At 55.2% G+C, this 19,054-nt stretch overlaps 1 protein-coding gene across 1 annotated transcript; it reads right to left on the minus strand.

The window, feature by feature from the left end:
* Window positions 1-701: 701 nt before the first annotated feature.
* On the minus strand, window positions 702-14,278 carry LOC115640116 (von Willebrand factor A domain-containing protein 5A-like). The gene is given in 21 exon segments (XM_030542975.1): window positions 702-781; window positions 1,238-1,356; window positions 1,821-1,965; window positions 3,233-3,388; window positions 4,412-4,620; window positions 4,914-5,017; window positions 5,677-5,819; window positions 5,822-5,885; window positions 6,072-6,189; window positions 6,444-6,520; window positions 7,450-7,594; window positions 7,853-7,941; window positions 8,051-8,223; window positions 9,269-9,356; window positions 9,906-9,928; window positions 10,063-10,171; window positions 10,173-10,240; window positions 10,933-11,155; window positions 11,666-11,864; window positions 13,233-13,332; window positions 14,254-14,278. Coding segments are annotated over 21 exon segments (2,457 nt in total).
* Window positions 14,279-19,054: the final 4,776 nt, after the last annotated feature.

Genomic DNA, 19,054 nt, shown 5'->3' on the forward strand with positions numbered 1-19,054 from the left:
GGTCACGGCTGGTTAACATAAAGTGGGAAAACTGTTTGCTTCTTCCTTACGCTCCTGCAGTTTCTTGATAAACATAGCACTTTCTTTCCAGGAAATTAACCAGCTGATGTTTTTCATCTTTTGCTTGAGTCCCAGGATGTCCTGAGAAGGGCCCCGTGCTGCCCAGGATGGACACAGCGTGAGCATTAACCATCGAGATGGATGGTCAGGTTTTAAGCATTTCTTCCTGTGGTAGAGAATTCAGCAGCTGGTGACTGGGGACGGATTCACAACATGCAGCATCGGACAAGCTTCCTCCATCTGCTGCCTGTTTCCACCTTTCAGCCTTCACCATGGAATCACATTTGCCAACACAACACTGTTCAGCTGGAAAATGTCTGACCAGCTCCAGTCCAGACCTAGACAGAGAAGAAATAAAGAATTATGCGAATCACTGCGCTCCTGTTTGCGTTCAGGATTGTCTAGCGAAGAGAAATCTGCCACTATGACAAAATGAGGTCGCGTTTGGACAAGCAAAGATCCTGTTGGTCTGTCTGTCTGTCCAATAGCTGAATTCCGCAGAGATGGGACTAGGTTTACACTGGATGGCTCATGCAGGGCGAGGTCAGCGCAGCCACTTCTGCACCCCCTGTTGGCTCTTGGGGCTCCAAGTTGAATGCCCAAGGTAGTTTGGGGAGCAGGTACAGGGATCCCAGGGGGGCTCAGAGCCCAAAGACAGCAGGGCCAACGCTGCAGTCCAGCAGGGCGTTGGCGGCTTCCTGGCACTCGCTCAGCCAGGCCCCTGAAATGAGAAGGGGGTCAATGGAGAGACACCAGCTCAGGGAACAAGGGGAGGGACTGGGGGCAAAGGAAAGAGAGCTCATAGCACGTGAGGGACTGGCATGGGGGTTGGGAAGCTGGGAAGTAAAGGTCCTCGACGATGGGGCACGGAAACCCCAGAAGGATGCTGGGATTGGGATGGGGAGAGGCTGGGGATGGGGGCTTTCGAGGGCTGGGCTGTGGGGCCCTGGAAGGCAGGAATCTTAGGGATGGGGGCCCTGGGACCCATGGGGCACAGGCTCTCAGGGCCCTGAAGGGGGCTGGGCTATGGAACATGGGGGCAGGGTCATGCCTGTGGGCCATGGGGACAGAGGGGTGAGGATGGAGGTTCCTGGGGCCCAGGCTCAGGGGCCCCATGAGGCAGGGGCTCTTGGGAGTTGAGACCCTGGACACTGTCCCTGCCCCCCACCTCCCTGACCTCCTCTCACTCGCACCCAACCCTCAGCCTTGGCCTCCAGCAGCTCCCAGTCGTCACGCTGCCGCTGCCCCATGGCCCGGTCGTGCAGCCAGACCACGGCTAGCACCGTGGCCCAGATGCTGGGGTTCATGTCATGAGAGAGGCAGGAGAAAGACAGCCTGAGTCAATGCCTGGCCTGACCTCTCATCCCTAGGGACCCCTCCACTCCAGTCATCCCCCTCTCGACTCAGAGTGTTCCTAGCACCCCCACTCCAGCACCGTGGACCCCCTACCCAGATGCCCCGTGCCATGCCTGGGGGTAGGGAGACGGCCTGACAAAGGGCCCAGCCTGGGCGCCTCTACCTGTCCCTTGGCCCCCTTGACCCAATGCTCCGACCCCATTAGGGGGTTCCCAGCCCCCCAATCTGGGCCTGTCTTGCCCACCGGGCTCCAGGTTCAGGGGTCATTTAATCTAATCACCCTCAAACTCACCCCCACCAGCCTGGGTCACCCCCAACCTCATCTGGGAGCAGAGAAGAGGCCCAATACATAGCACCTGCCCCCTCATCTATCCCTTCCTCTCTCCTTTGCACCCTTCCTCCACCTGCTCACCTCCCTGGGTATCCTCTCCCTGGCATCGGTCTCGCTCACCCCCAGCACGGCAGCCAGCCGGGGGTCCAGGTCCCACGAACTGTCAGCATTTTGCAGAGACACCAACCTCAATAAGGCAGACTCCTCTGGTGCCCGTTCTGGAAAGAGACCAGATGGGGCTGGTAAAGGGTTGTGGGTTCAGAACAGCAACATGGCCTGTCCAGGCTGGGGGACAGCCAACCTTAACTGTAACCCTCTGTGTGTTCTTAACTCTGTCCCTCCAGGGGTGTCCTTAACCTGCTCCTCTGCACCCTTAACACTACCTCATCCATGGGCACCCTTTACCTGCTCTTCTGCACCCTTAACCCCGCCACAGACATCCTTAACCCTGCTCCTTCTTGTATCCATGAGATGACAATTTACTTTCAATCGGAGACAGGCACTCAACTCCCTGTGAATGTCCCAGCCCAGCCATTAATTCCACGACCCCAGGGTGTTTTTCAAAAACAATCTGATCCCAGGACCATCCCCCACTACAGCCTGCGATACAGACCTACGTCCGGAGGGAGACACAAGCATCTAAAAGGGTAGTGGGCAAGGAGGTGTTACAGAGTCTATATGATATTATAGCCATGCATTGGCCAGGGTTATGGGGCAGAGCTAAAGTTATCTGGGCTACAGTAACTTTGTATTTCCAGACTCTCCAAATTCAGGTTTTAAGGTGAGCCTTCACTTTAAAAGTTCTGCCTTTCGTGGGTTTCTTCATTTATAAACCAGAATGTGCCAATAGACTTTTGCCCCTGAACTCTCCTGTACAAACATCCAAGCTTAGGCCGAGTTTCACAGGGGTTTTTTGCCTGGGAATTTCCCTCTGTGTTTATTTCAGAGAAAACTGCTCAGAGACATTTCTGTTACTAAAAACTCCTGATTCCCCCCCACCCGCCCAGACACACTTAGCTCACCAATACAAACTCACACCCCAAATTCCAGCTTCACAGATTTTTTTGCCTGGAGGTTTTGTTATTTTTTTATTCATTTTGTTTCGAGATACTTTGCTTCAAGACACTTAAAAAAAAAAAAACAGCTAAGAATTCCCCATCCTGCCGCGACACAAAGGTTTTTCACCCAGGAATTTCCTTCGTTTTCTATTTAGTTTTTAAATACTTGCACAACTCCGTGCCCTTCCGGGCACATCTGTCTCTAACCCAATGAAGCGTCACCCTGGCATTTGCCCACCCCCAGAGTCCTGACTCTCAGCCCATGCCCCCCTCATTTTTCAAGGTGCCGGGGGCCCCTGACTGTAAGACTGTCTGCCCTTGTGTTGCCTCCCCCCACCACCACGGAGCCAGGAGAGGCACTTCCGAGGGAGGAGATGGTCGGTGCTGGACTTCGAGAGCTGCAGGCACTTGTGGCAGTGGTACTCACGTGCCCCATGCAAGTCACGGGACAGGAGCCCAAAGACACTGCAGTAGTTCGGTTCGGCTAGGTGCACTCTGCTCGCTGGTTGCTCGTAGATACGGTCTATTGAGACTTCTCTTATCGAGATGCAGTCTATCATCTCCATATATTCCATGATGAAATCTAAATTTAGGGAGCAGATGGACAGAGAGAGACACAGGTGGACACACAAATAGACACAGAGAGGCCAAGGAAGGGAAGAGAAATCCCCCCTCCCCAGGCACTTAAAGCCAACGCACCACTGGGACCCAAGGACCCTTCCCCATACCCCCCCACTCCCTTTCCCCCAGCTGGGACCCCCACACACCCAGCCCCATCCTCCTCTCCCTGCAGCTCCATCACAGCCAGGATCTCCCCAGCTCCTGTCCCTTCCCCTCTGGCTGTGATCCCCAGATCCAGTCCGCACAGGCCCATTCTTCTCTCCCCATTCTTCAGCCGGGACCTCTCCTCCAGCCCCAGAGGATGCAGGGGTGGGTGCTGCACCCCATGGATGAGGGCAGGATGCTGGGAGCGAGAGGCCCCCGCTAGGCAGGTCTGCTCACGACAGTGATGCGCCTGCCCCTCCTGTCCCTGCAACTGTCTGGGTCGGTCGGTCAGTCTGACTGGATCTGTTTCTCTCTCTGCATCTCTCCAGTACCGTCCCACTCTGGGTCCGTCTCTCTGATTTTCGGTCTCTGTCCCTGCCTGACTCTGGGTCTCCGCCTGCCTGCTGTCTCTGTCCATCTGTCTGGGGGGGAAGCACAGGTCCCACTCTCCCAGCAGGGGTGTGGGGGGCAAGCCCTGTGGGCTACTCCCTGTCTCACCCTGCCAGCACCCTTACTCTCTCCATGCCCTGGGGGTGTGAGGATTGGGGTCGCCATCGCCTGGGAACAGAGAGGGGCAGCACAGCCCCATGGGAGTCAGGAGGGCAGGGAGAGGGGCAAAGGGACATTACCCCATAAGCAAAATGCCCCTCATGTTTCTGGGTTCCCCCTGCCCTTACACTGGGATCCTCCCGTGCTGGGATCCCTCCCGGAATTCCCCTCCTTCCTGGTGCCAGGTTCCCCCCATCCCTCCCACCGGTGCCTTCCCCCTCCCCACCCCCGAGTTCCCCCCACATGCTGGGTCCCCCCCAGCACCAGGAGCCCCGACTCCTTCGGAGGTTACCTGCCAGTGGGACGTCCCGTCTCACCAGCGGCCCCTGCACCGGCTGCCCCCGCTCCATGTCCATCCCCATGTAGGCCATGAGGGAGCAGATGACCCCCGAGCTCAGACTGGCCTCCACTGCCCGGTGCCGGGCCACCTCTGACCCAGCGCCCACGGCCCTCTCCAGCTCCAGCAGCAGCAACTTGGCTGCCAGCCGGTGAACAGGCAGCCTGTGACGGGGAGAGTCACGGACTTAGCCCTGGATGCCTGGGTTCCAGCCGCTGCGGTGAGGGGAGCAGGATTTAGTGGGATGAAGGGGGGGTGGATGCCAGAACTCCTGGGTTTTATCCTGGTGCCGGGAAGGGAGTGGGGTCTAGTGGTCACAGAAGGGGGGCTGGGAGCCAGGGGGGCAGGTCCCATCCCATCTCTGTTCTGCTGGGGTGGGGATGTGGAGTGGGAGAGAGGGGGGCAGGACCCAGCTGCCTGGGGTGTGCGGATGGGAGCTGGGGAGCATTGCTGTCACATGTCTCCATCCTGTGGCTGCAGGGGGAACTGCAGTATCTCCTTGTAGGTCTGGTCCTCGATGCCATACTGCAGGGTGACGCCCCCCATGGGAGTGCCTGGGGGCTGCAGGCAAAGAACGGCGGTCAGAGGTGGAATGCGACAGGGGAGAAGATGCCCTGGACCCCCTAGACCCAGCTTAAAGAACAAAGAGGGCAAATATGCCCAATTAACACCAGTTGAGGGGCTGGCCTAGTCAGCCCAATGGCCGCCATTAGGGCCCAGAGATAACAATCCCCATTGAGCTCAATGGGGCTGGGGTAGCACAGAGACTTCCAGCCCAGTGGCCATCATTAGAGGTCAGAGTTATCAATCCCCATTGAGGTCTCATCTACACTACATACTGTGGTAGAACGATGTCGCTCAGGGGCATGAAAAATCCAACCCCTGAGCAAGATAGTTAGACCAACCTCAGCCCTCCGTGTAAACAGCGCTATGTCAGCAGAAGAGCTTCTCCCGTTGGCTTAGAGTGTCTTTGCCAGACGTGCTACAGTGGTGCAGCTGTGCCGATGTCAATTTGCAGTGCAGACCTGCCCTGAGATCAATGCAGACGGGCTAGTACAGAGACCTGCAGCCCAATGGCCATCATTAGGTGTCAGAGTTATCAATTACCATTCAGCTCAATGGGGCTGGGGTAGCATAGGGACCTCCAGCCCTATGGCCATCATTGGGATCAGCGTTATCACCCAGGAGGGGACTGTGGGGCTCCTGGCTCAGTCACTGACCCTGAGTCCTGGGGGTGTCCCAGGGTGGGGGTCTCGCTCTCTCATCTGGGGCTGCCCGCAGAGCTGGCCATAGATGAGGCAGCGCTGCCCAGCGAAGATCACCTCAGGGCCCCGGTGCAGCAGCTGTGCCTGCATCCCAGGGGCAGATCCCAGCTCAGCGAGATCCCGGTCACAGCCGGCTGCAGGGTCCGCTTCAGAGACTGCAGCACCTGAAGGAGAGACCGGCACACACAGGGTGGGCCAGGATGCCTGGGTCCTATCCCCGGCTCAGGAAGGGAGTGGGGTCTAGTGGGCTAGAGTAGGGGAGCTGGTAGCCAGGACTCGCTGCAGGGAGGGGAGTAGGGGCTGGTGGTTTACAGCAGGGGAGCTGGGAGCTCAGACTCCTGGGTTCTCACCTTGGGCTGCATGCGGTCCTGGCCAGTGATGAACTCGGCGCTGCCCCCTGCTGCCCGGGAGATGCCTTTGATCAGAGCTGTGGAAACCCCATCCCCGATGCCGAAGGAGAAGCACCTGCAGGGGGGATAGAGTTCGGCGGGGGTGTGTGTGCAGAGACGGTGGGGTCCATCCCCTGCTGGGAGAGGGAGACAGGACAGTTGGAGAGGGGCCAGTAGGGCTGGGTGGGCTTTCTGGGGGCTCCCCATGCTGGAAAGGCTGGGGGGCAGAGTGAGGTGAAGGGTTGGGCAGATGCTGGGGACTATGGTGGGGGGGTTCACATGATGGCAATGCTAATGGGGGCAGGGCTGGGGGGGAGGCATCCTCATTATCTGTGGGTCCCCCGGTGACGCCACACCTCTGTGATGACATCCTGGGTGTTCTCTACCTCCCCATCCGTAAACACAAACAGCTGTGGGGGAGACACACTGTCAGAACCAGAGACCACAGCCCCCCCAGAGACACCCCCTCCCCACTGGTAACAGGAGCAGCTCACCAGAGAGCCTGACCCTCCCAGAGACCCCCGGCCCCATCCCTCCCCTCCCAGAGATCTCTCCTGAGGGACTGACAGATGGGGACTGCTGACCTTCTCGCCTATCTCTGTGACCCCCAACCCCCAAGCATGACCCCAACCCCCACCCATCACCTGTTCGCCCGCCTCTGGAGACAAGAACCCACCGACAGCTGTGGGCACCTTTTGGAAGATTCCTCCTGATCCCATCACATGTGCCCTTCCTGCCCCCCACAGGCTGCAGGGCACCCCCCAGAGCTGGGTGCAGCACAAAGCGCTGCCCCTTCAAGCTCTATACACCGGTTCCTGCCTCCGCCCGCCCGCCCTCCCCCCAGGTTGCTACCTGCCACGCCCTGCTCACACCCCCGGGGAGCTGGCACTGCCCCCTCCTCCCATCTGGCCCAGAGTCCCAGTCCCTCTCCGAGCAACCCCATGGCCCCTGTCGACTGTCCCCCACAGCCCCCAGCCCCTCTCCGATCCCCTCTCTCAAGGTCTCCCACTTGGAAGTTAAGGAACAGCCTCCGAGGGGAGCGGGATGGCAGGAACAGGCGAGGAGGGGCCTGTGATGGCGTATGGCCCACGTGACAGCTGGGAGCAAACACCCCATGGGCAGGGATGGTGCACTGGGGGTGGGGGGCTCAGTTACTGCACATAATCCTTCCCAGGGGGCTGGCTGGGGGCGGGGGTCCTTTCTGTCCTGAAAGTCTATGAGTCTGTCCCCCTAAGCCTGCATACTTCTCTGAGACCCCTCACATTACCCCACGGCCCCACAATCACTCTCCGAGCCTGCCCCAGGAGGCCCCTCCAGCTGGCCCCAGTGCTCCCGGTGCCTGGTGTGGGTGCCCATCCCAGCAGGGGCTGCGGTAAATGGCTTGTAGTGGCTCCAAGATTTTGGTGCCCCCCAGGTTAGCCTGGAGCAGCTGGACGCGCTGCAGGGACTCGGACATGGTCTGCTGGGTATATTCCATGCTCTGCCTGCAGGAGGCATTGATAGGTCTGGGGCTGGGATAGCCAGAGCCAGGGACACGCTGCCCCCAGCCAGCCCTGCCCCCTAACCCAGATACCTCCTGCCCCCAGCCAGCCCTGCCCCCTACCCTCCGGCAAGCCCCTGTCCCCTAACCAGCCCTGCCCCCAACCAGCCTTGCCCCCTAACCCACAGACACCCTCTGTCCCCTAACCAGCCCTGCTCCCTAACCCAGCCAGCCTCCTCCCTACCCCGCCCCTTGGACTCACGGGTAGAAGGACTCGAACTCAGACCCAAAGCCATAGATGTTGAAATAACAGCCCAGGGGCAAACTCTTCAACAGCAGGATCAGGGTCTTCTGGGGACAGACAGACGGATGGATGGAGAGTCAGCCCCATGGGCCCAGCCAACCTCGGCAGCTTCCCCCAGCGCGGTCCCACCGACCGCAGCCTCCCGTCTGGCCGTACCTTGGCACTGTTGATGCGCTGGTGGAAGAGGTCTCTGCTGTCCATGGGGCACGCCATGCTGCCGGAGCGGTCCAGCAGGAGGATGAACTCCCCGGCCCGGCTCTGGGCTGGCACCACTTCGGGCACTCTGGGGAGCAGAGTCACCATCACGGCCGGGTCGCCCATCAGGGAGCCTGCAGTGAGATGAGGGCCAGCCCCCAAATGGAGTGGGCATGGGGTCGAGCCCCCGTGAGCCACCCCGTTGCACCCCCAACTGCCCCCAGAGACCCACCTCCACTGCTCTGTCCCTCCCCCTACCTCTCTCGTCTTAGATCCCCCCCACCCCCTGTACCCAGCCCCCCAGTGCCTGCTCTCCCATCCCCAGTTCTCCCTTGTGCCTCCCAAACCTGCAGTGCTCCCCAGTGCCCGCCTGCTCCCAGACACCCCGCCCTGCCAACGCCAGCTCCCCCAAGGCCCCCCGCTCCTGTCCCCCGTCCTCGACACACACCCCATCCCCAACTCCCCCAAGGCCCCCCGCTCCTGTCCCCTGTCCTCCACACACATCCCATCCCCAGCTCCCCCAAGGACCCCCCGCTTCTGCCCCCCATCCTCCACACCACTCCCATCCCCAGCTCCCTCATGGCCCCCTACTCCTGTCCCTGTCCTCCACACACACCCCATCCCCAGGTCCCCCAAGGACCCCCATTCCCGTCCCCCATCCTCCACACACACCCCATCCCCAGATCTCCCATGGCCCCCTACTCCCATCCCCCATCCTCCACATACACCCCATCCCCAGATCTCTCATGGCTCCCCACTCCTGTCCCTGTCCTCCACACACACCCCATCCCCAGCTCCTCCATGGCCCCCCTCTCCTGTCCCCCATCCTCCACACACACCCCATCCCCAGATCTCCCATGGCCCCCCACTCCCATCCCCCATCCTCCACACACACTCCATCCCCAGATCTCCCATGGCCCCCCACTCCTGTCCCTGTCCTCCACACACACCCCATCCTCAGATCCCCCATGGCCCCCCACTCCTTTCTCCCAACCCTCCCTCACCTGCCCCCGGAATCCCACAGCACCAACCCCTATCAGCCCCAGCATCCCCCATTCCACAGTCATCCCCCTGTGCCTCCCCAATCCCATGTCACCACTCGGTACCTACTTCACCCCCCACAGATCTCCCTCTGTGCCCCTGCCTAGAGGTAGCTGGGTACAGGATCCCCTCCTCTACCTCGCTTGGCTCCAGGCAGCCCGGCCTCCAGCACCATGCTAGGTTTGTGTGGCTCTGTGTAATACACCAGCAGCTCCATGTCCCGGTCCTACGGGGGAGGGGGGGGCCCTGGGCCAGTGACACCTGGGGGGCGACAGACACACAGTCACCTCCACATGATTCCTGAGGGATCAGGGTCCTGCTGGCTCTCGCACCCAACTTAGCACTCCCTGCATGGAGCGAGGATGAGGGGATGACCCTAGGAACAGTGGCTGGGTGCCCCCAGGTTCGGTGGAAAGAAGAGAGGGAAAAACAACCCCAAAGGCCAACGCGGGAAGTGGCTTTTCCTGGTGAAAAATTGCAAACATTTGACATTTTGGGGAGGCTAAATCTTTCCAATTTGGGGGTGAAATTTTCCTGGTCCCCCCACCTCCATTTCCTTCCACTGAGAAACAAGGAGAGGGAAAATCCCAGAAACTAAAGCCTAACAGAGCCCAGAGACTCCCAGGGATTTCCTCCCCAAACTGGCAGATTTCAGCCTGTCCAGATTTTCCCCAGAGAAACTGGGAAATTCCCCAGATCTGTTGGTGTCTTTCAATCCCCCTGCTCCCCCAGTCACCCAAAGAGTCTGGCCCATGCTCCCCATTTCAGGACTCACTCACCTGGGACCTGCTCCCAAGCCTGCCCCCAAATCCCCCCACCCCTCCCTCCAGCCCACAGCCTGGTTCCCTGGCACCCATGGCCTCAGCCCAGAGCCCTCCCCAGCACCATCCTCCCAGTGGGAATGGCCGGGACCCAGGCGTCCAGGTGAGCACTTACCTGGGCAGTGGTTTGGTTCCCGGCTGTATAGCTCAGGGGAGTGAGTGGGCAGTTGGAGAGCACGCGGTTGTTGCCGTGGGGCGACTGCAGCGTAGCGCTCAGGGTGTAGGGTGTAGGGCAGCTCCTGCTGGGGGACCCGCGGGACCCCCTGGGTGACATCCTCCCCGTCCCACCCTGCAGAGAGAGACACAGGGGTGAGAGCCAGGGGCCTAGGAGAGCAGAGGAGTATGAGATACTGGGGGAATATTAGGCTGGGATATCAGGAGATTTCTGGATGGCTGGGGTGGATTACACACCCTGGGGCAGGGATTGCAGGCCTATGGGGCAGGGTACTTACCATAGGGCACACAGTAGTGGCCTATGGGGCATTATGGGGGCTATGTGGGTCTTCCATTGTGGGGTATGTAACAGGGGCTATAGAGGTATCAGAGGGTTATTGGCTGTGCGGTCACTCACCTTAGGGTATGTAGCTGGGGTTCTGGGGGCTATGGGGTACAGCAAGCTATGTGGGATCTATGGGGCCTATGGGTCTGGTCTCAACATGGGGCATGTCAAAGGGGTGCAGCACAGCTGGAAGCAAACAGCTGGGGTATAGGGTGCAGGGGAGTAAGGGGGGATCTGTGGGTCTCACCATGGAGTGCATAGCAGAGGCAGGGGTATCTGTTGGTCTCACCGTGGGGCACGTGGCGGGGCGCTGTGGGTCTCACTGTGACGGGGGTATGGGATCTGTGGGTCTCACCAGAGTGCGCAGAGTGGAGACAGGGTGGTTGTGGGTCTCACTGTGGGGCACAGAGCGGGGCCACAGGGGGGGCTGTGGGTCTCACTGTGCGGCATGTGGGAGGGGCAGGGAGATCTGTGGGTCTCACCATGGGGCGTGTAGCGGGGACGCAGCATGGTCGGCAGCATGTAGCGGGCAGCTCCGTCAGGCTCCAGCGGCAGCTCACAGACGTAGCGCAGGGTCAGCACTGCCTCCTCCCCGGGGGGCAGATTCCCCAGGGAGCAGCTGAACATGTCGCCCCCGGCCCCTTCCTGCTGCAGCAGAAACGAGCTCTGCCCCCCGGCCAGTGCATCCCCATACAGCTCCTGTGCCTGCCTAGAGAGACAGGGTCACCCCTAGATCCCCCTGCCCCCAACACACCCCTGCCCCCTGGCCAGCATGTCTCCATACACCTCCTGCACATGACCGGAGAGACGGGGTCACTCCGAGATCCCCCTGCCCCCGAGATCGCCCTGTCAGCGTGTCCCCGTACACCTCCTGCACCTGACCGGAGAGACGGGGTCACCCCGAGATTCCCCTGCCCCCGATATCCCCCTGTCAGTGTGTCCCCGTACACTTCCTGCACCTGCCAGGAGAGACGGGGTCACCCTGAGATACGCCTGCCCCCAACATCCCCCTGCCGACCGCGTCCCCGTATACCTCTTGTGCCTGCTGGGAGAGACAGGGTCATCCCAAGATCCCCCTGTCCCTCGACATCCCTCTGCTCTCTGCCCAGTGCATCCCCATACTGCTCCTACACCTGCCGGGAGAGACGGGGTCACCCCAAGATCCCCTCAACCCAGCCTCCTCCTTCTCCCCTCGGGGGCCCTGTCCCCCAGCACCTGTTTCTTCTCGTGGAGCTGGGCCTGGATACAGGCCCCACCCAGCCGGGCCTGGAAGGTGTAGACCGCTGACTCAGCATCCACGGGGAACTTGAAAACGGCCTCCACGCCCGGCTCCTCGTTCCTGTAGAGCAGCTCGCAGCCCACGTCAGCCACAAAGCTTCGGATCAACACCGACACCGAGCTGCTGCGCAGGGCACTGGGGGGAGGGGGATGTCAGCCACGGCCCCCCCACAAACCTCCATGGGCACCAGCGCGAAGGGGACATCAGCCACGGCCCACCCACAAACCCCCATGGGCACCGCAGAGAAGGGGACATCAGCCACGGCCCACCCACAAACCCCCATGGGCACCGGGGCAAATGGGACATCAGTCACGGCCTCCCCCACAAACCCCATGGGCACCGGCGCAAATGGGACATCAGCCACGGCCTCCCCCACAAACCCCCATGGGCACCGCAGGGAAGGGGACATCAGCCACGGCCCCCCCACAACCCCTCCATGGACACCGGGGAGAGGGGCTATGTCAGCCATGGGGCCGCCCTCCCCCTCTTGACACTGCCCCCCACAGCCCTGACTCACCCGGTTCCTTGGGGAGCTGCAGCCTCCTCATCAGCTCCATCTCAGCTCTGGGGTTGGGGATCTGTGTGGGGGAAGGTGGGGGTGAGATAGAAGCTTTCCATGGAAAGTAACAGGCACAGGGTGCCCCAACCCTCCCCCCACAGCGATGGCTCGGTGACCCCAGCCCAACCCCCCTGCTCAGCCAGGTCTTGTGGCAGGGAGTCCCACAGGCTCACGGGGCCTAGCTCCTGAGATCAGAATCATGGCTCCTCTCGGGCCACCACCTCCCCCTGCCACGGCGCCAGCCCCCAGCAGGGAGGGGCAGGTGAGAACTGGGATATGGCTGGGAGTTGGGGAATGGATGGAGAAACGTAGGGGGACTGTATGGGGACAAATGGGTGGATGGACAGACAGATGGAAGGAAGGAGGCATGAGGGGGCAGACGGAATGAAGCGGGGTAGGGGGCTAGTGGGTTAGAATGAGGGGACTGGGAGCCAGGACTGCTGGGTTCTATCTTCAGCCCCTGAGGGGCTCTGGAGCAGTGATGGGGGTTGTGGGGGACCCAAATCAGTCACTGGGGTGTTGTCAATCCAGCTAGACCCATCTCCCCTCTGTCGCCCTGCAGAGAAGCAGAGGTTTGTGGAGCAGGCTCCAGCTCCCGGCTGTTCCTGGCAGGAACACAACCCTGCTATTTACTCAGCTTTCACTCTGGGCTGAAGTGGCTGCCATAACCCTCCCACTCCAACGAGGATGAATTCCAGCGCTCGGCTGCACCTGCTCCCTGCCCCGGAACCATCCAGTCTGGGCCTCGGATTTGCTCCCTTACAAGGGGGTAAGAGGACAACAGCCGGTTGATCTCTCCCGCAGCAGAAACCCGGCTCTGAGGCATGCGGGGAGTCTCCGCGGAGGAGCGGGGAACTGAGAGTGAGATGAGGGCAAGGAACGCCAGAGCTGCTGTGACCGAGGGGGACTCCAAACCCCGCTCTCCAAGCCACGTTTCAGCTCACCACCACTCCAGCCGCCTGGAGAATTCCCAGCTGGAAGGTTGGGACGGGAAGACTGGGATCACCTGGGCAAACCCGCACACAGAGGAGGGCCCGGAGTGAACTGTGGGGGGATTGAAGGCAGATCTAGAAAATCCTCCCGTCCAGCTTCACACATGACCCGGGATGGAGAATCCACCCCAGCCCTCGGGGAGTTGTGCCAGCAGCTAATTCCCCTCCCTGCCAGACAGGTGCACCTCCCTCCTAGCACGAATTCCTCTACCTGCAACTCCCAGCTAGGGGATAGTGTCAGGCCATCGGCTGCCATGCTGCAGTGCTCACCCAGCAGGTATTTACAGCCGGGGACAAGACCTCTTCACCTTCTCTGGGCTAAACTCCATAGGCTGGGAAAGGGCTGAGGCCGGGACAGGAGCTGGGGCTGGTGGTTTGTTCCCAGCATTTAACTCTGATGTTTAATTCCCCGCCCGGAGGAAGGGAGTTGGCATGAAAGTCAGGACAATTCACAGGCGGGGGCTCCTGCTGCAGTAGCTGGGTCTCGGGATGCGCTGGAGCTGGAGGCTGAGTCACAGTGCTGGGTGGCGATGCGATGGCGAGCTCCGACCGGCAATGGGCACCCAGCGGAGCCCAGGAGCCCGAGGGGAGCAGGTCAGGGCCGGTGTAACGTCACTTTGAGCAACCCTCCCATTTTCCAACTAGCTTCAGTTTCTGCCACATAAGGAAACCATCTGTGCTCCTGCTCAAGAATTGCTGCCGCCTGGTCCATGAGGTTGCAAATCGGGATGCATGGAGTTTGTGGTCGAAAACACTCAGGATCTGCTTCCTCCACTGGTCCATGGGGTTGCGAATCGGGAGGGATGGAGTTTGTGGTCAAAAACACTCACGATCTGCTTCCTCTGCCTGGTCCATGAGGTTGCAAATCGGGAGGGATGGAGTTTGTGGTCGAAAACACTCCCGATCTGCTTCCTCCACTGGTCTGTGGGGTTGCAAATCGGGAGGGGTGGAGTTTGTGGTCGAAAACACTCACGATCTGCTTCCTTCGCCTGGTCCATGAGGTTGCAAATCAGGAGGGATGGAGTTTGTGGTCGAAAACATTCCCAATCTGCTTCCTCCACTGATCCATGGGGTTGCAAATTGAGAGGGATGGAGTTTGTGGTCGAAAACACTCACGATCTGCTTCCTCCTGGCTAATGTGCCAAATTGACCTATTGGGTGATCAAGGCATGCTCTTTCGCTTTTTTGTGTGTGAATACGTGTAAAGGGAAGTAAGGTTTGGGGGTACAGGGCACACCCCTGACCTCAAGGTGATAACCAGAGTGGCCCCTTTCATTGTTTCCACGGGCTTCCTCCTTGTTTAGTTCCAATGACATGGCTGCTCGAGGCACGCTCTTTCGCTTTTTTGTGTGTGAATACATGCAAAGGGAAGTAAGGTTTGGGCGTACAGGGCACACCCCTGACCCCAAGGTGATAACCAGAGTGGCCCCTCTCATTGTTTCCACTGGCTTCCTCCTTGCTTAGTTCCAATGACATGGCTGCCTATGCACCTGTCACTGGTCCGGGGATGGTTGCAAATCGGGAGGGATGGAGTTTGTGGTCGAAAACACTCAGGATCTGTTTCTTCCTGGCTAATGTGCCAAATTGACCTATTGGGTGATCGAGGCATGCTCTTTCGCTTTTTTGTGTGTGAATACGTGTAAAGGAAAGTAAGGTTTGGGGGTACAGGGCACACCCCTGACCCCAAGGTGATAACCAGAGTGGCCCCTTTCATTGTTTCCACTGGCTTCCTCCTTGTTTTGTTCCAATGACATGGCTGCTCGAGGCACGCTCTTTCGCTTTTTTGTGTGTGAATACATGTAAAGGGAAGTAAGGTTTGGGGGTACAGGACACACTCCTGACCCCAAGGTGATAACCAGAGTGGCCCCTCTCATTGTTTCCACTGGCTTCCTCCTTGCTTAGTTCCAATTACATGGCTGCCTATGCACCTGTCACTGGTCCGGGGATGGTTGCAAATCGGGAGGGATGGAGTCTGTGGTCGAAAACACTCAGAATCTGCTTCTTCCTGGCTAATGTGCCAAATTGACCTATTGGGTGATCGAGGCACGCTCTTTCGCTTTTTTGTGTGTGAATACGTGAAAAGGGAGGTAAGGTTTGGGGGTATGGAGCACGCCTATGATGACACCACTTTCATTTTTTAAAATTACTTTTACAATGTTATAGTTTGCATTATATATATGGACAGAAATACAGAGAAAAATATATTTAACATCAAAAACATGTATTTTAATCTGATGTATATGTAGAAATATATTTCTTTGGGTTGCATTATGTTTTGAACAAGAGGCAGTTAAACAATGGGTTTTCTTTCTTGCCTTTTTTTTTTTTTTGGTAATGAGGTGAACTATGCACATGTCTTGCAGTTGTACTCTTTCTTCTCATATGTCAGGTTTTCTTGATTGGTTCCTTCTGTAATGCATGGTATATGTGCCCACCTCTTGCAAGAATCACACTGGACCTTTGATAAGTAACAATTAAGAAATGAAATCACAGAAGTTATGTTAAACCTACTTTGCATTCACTCATCCTATTCCTTCCACATGTGAACATTACCTAATATATAACTATCGGCATGAAGAAAATGTTTAATGTTGTGGAATTTTTACAAGGATCATGATCCTTACGCAGTTTATGGCATATATTTCTCATGTAATTCTATGTTTCTTACCATCGTGCAATCCTCACCTTCTTTTTCACAGTCGATAAGGTTGCAGTATATGCAGTAGTCCTCCACGCTTTCTTAAAAATAAATATAGCATTACGAAATGATGAATATGTTATGACCAACACTGAAAATGCTAATCTTGATTTATTAATTGTCAATATTGTAATCCAGTCAATGGTTTGAACACATATCTTTTCCTTTTTTTGGAATATTTTTTTCAGATTTTAACTTTACTACACCTGTATCTAAAAATTCAAATTTCATTTAACTGGTCGATCAATAGCAATCATTCACCCCATTAAAATTTTTGTGTACTTAAAGATATTATTGATTCATAGTCACCATTACAGAACCAAACCTGCGAGATATCCCACTTTAGGGGTATTAAGATAACTGTCTGTTATGTGACAAAATTCCACTCTTCATGTTATCCTCGCATGTGCCTAATGAGTCCACAATACATGGTAGAAAGTAATTACCTGACTCCTTCATTAGAAGAATTGCTATATGTCTTCTAAATGCAGTATTAGCCTTCTGTGTTGTTTCCACCGTACTGATGTCTTTGTGCTGCAAATACGTTTCTGCAAACTAACAACAGTGATATTTAGAATAAACCTCATACTTACCATAGGTGACAGTGGGCTGGTCCAGTGTGCCGGTAAGAATTGGCCACTGGTTCCAGACCGTACATGGCTGACTTTACACGTCCGATGTGGCAGTGCTTTATGCTTTAACAGCACTGCCCCCTTTATCCCATCACCCCTGCATCTGCGGCCCTAAAATAGGGTCCGGCAATGCTGTTAAATGCTCCTGGCAGGGCTGCCTCCTGTGGGGGACCAAAAGGGGCTCTGGGTTACAGTGATTTACAAGGGCCTGGTGCTCCTGGCCACTGCAACAGCAGCTGTCAGGAAGGGCTGGATGGTAGAATCTGGTCCCCCAGCACCGCACCTGCCACTGGAGAATCCATCCCTTCTTGTGGCCACAAGCCCACCCCCATCCACCTTGGTAAGGACACCAGTGCAGTGCCCACTGGTAATCTCTGGCATTTACTTTCAACATGGATAATTAAACATACATAACCAATAATAATGCCAATTTGGTATTCAATACCTTTAAGATGAGTGGTCCACAGTTGTGGCCATCACTTTGTCTGGGATGCTGCACAATTTTACTGTTCCAATCAGATGAGGATTTACTAGTTAATCGTTTGATGAAGTTTCTGAAATTGTTAGAGAGTACATTAGCAGACTGCATAAATGAGCTTTGCTTTCCTTTTTTTCCCACTCTGGTTTCTGGACATAGATAAAAATCCATTCTCTCGCTTTTTACTTAGTCATTGAAATGACTTATTGCTCACATATAGACACACTTGTTTTCATATTATTGTCTCACACTTACACAGTGTGTCACCTGAGTTGCTGTGCCCCATGTTGATAATAACACATTCTCAATCATGCAACATGCTACTGTTTCATGTCTGTCCACATTCTGTGAAGTCGGTCCCCAGATTCACATCACACAAGTTCTCTCAAAGTCCATTATTAAGCACATTCAGTACAAATACATGCTGTTTCAATGTTCATTTGTAGCTAATAGGAAGACATTATTCCCATTATTGTAACATTCCCTTTAAAAAAATTTCAATGGAACAGTTAGTGTCCACTGTGAAAGTAAGTATCTAATAAATCACCTCCAATTCCTCAGGCATGTTCTTTCATATCTGATCTCATCACACAAGGGGTCAATTATTAACAATTCCTTTTTTTTCATCAAGGCTATCTGTAAGTTTAAATATATTCATAAAATGTATTAGTAATGTGATTATTTCAAAAAATGTATACTAATTTATCAACAATCAGTATGCAATTAACATATTATCGTTTGTAATTTAACAGTAACACACAACATATAAGCATATTGTGAAATCAATCAACTCTTTGCAGAATGTATTCTTCCATGTTACATGAACAATGTAAATTGACAGTATCAATTTATTTTTAACAATCACATTCCACTTTCCTTTACATGCACTGAACTCCCAGAAAACCCGCAGCACGGGAAATTGTATCACCACTACCATAGTTGTGTTACAAATCTCTTATTTATTGCCACATTTATTGCCCATAATCCAGAAGCACAATACAAAACATCTTAATGCAAGAACCCAATGACCTGGTGTGTGGTAAGGAAGCAGTAATATATCATTTTGAAGTAATTCACTCTGTTTTTATTTAAAAGAAATTAGAAATGTAATTATAGTTTCCAGTGAGGCAAACCATGAGATATACATTATACTGTATTTCCCAAATTCATTTCATGTATTACTATTAGACTATTCCCCCACATCAAACATATCATTGTATTTGCTGTCACACTGTGTTTAACTCAGTGACTGAAATTGTTCTTTTTTCATTTTATGTATGAAAGTGTGTTAACATTTACCTTCACTTTCATTTGTGTAGCTCTGCCTGAGAGAATGGCAGTGGAAACTACTAATGAGATGGCTTGTACCTGTTGACAGTTAACAAAGCTATTACTGCATTAATAATTGCGGCACATCAAGAACATAATAAATTTAATATAGACAGACATAAAACGGATCCTTAGTGTTAGAAATCAGATATGTATATGTAAGAGAGTCCTATAAAAACAAAATGATTTGTAATCAATGTGCTCTGTCTTACTTCCTTGAAAAAGTGACTAAGCTGTTCACATACTTGTGTTCAATTAATGGACCCACTGTACAGCAGAACTAATGTGGCCCTCTATTGTACGTCCGATATGCACCTCCAAATACATTTTAGTAAATGTTTGGCAGCAGTATATACACAGAAATGTTGAAATTTCAGGTGTCTGTTGATATTTCAAGGGCATTTGGACTTAAATATGTTGTGCCAAATATTCCCGTGATTGTTTACTTAGTGCATCAGTGTATTGTGTCATGTATCACAGTAACTAGCCTACCTTTCCATCTGCTTTCTCAACTACACAGCTCAAAAATGCATCAATAACCTACAACACATGATGGAAGAAAAGCACAATTACGATGGTATTTCAGTAATCAATCACATCAACAAATACATGTTTAATGGTACTTAGATGTACCTCA

This window comes from Gopherus evgoodei, unplaced genomic scaffold (assembly GCF_007399415.2).
Source record: "Gopherus evgoodei ecotype Sinaloan lineage unplaced genomic scaffold, rGopEvg1_v1.p scaffold_204_arrow_ctg1, whole genome shotgun sequence".
NCBI lineage: Eukaryota > Metazoa > Chordata > Testudines > Testudinidae > Gopherus > Gopherus evgoodei.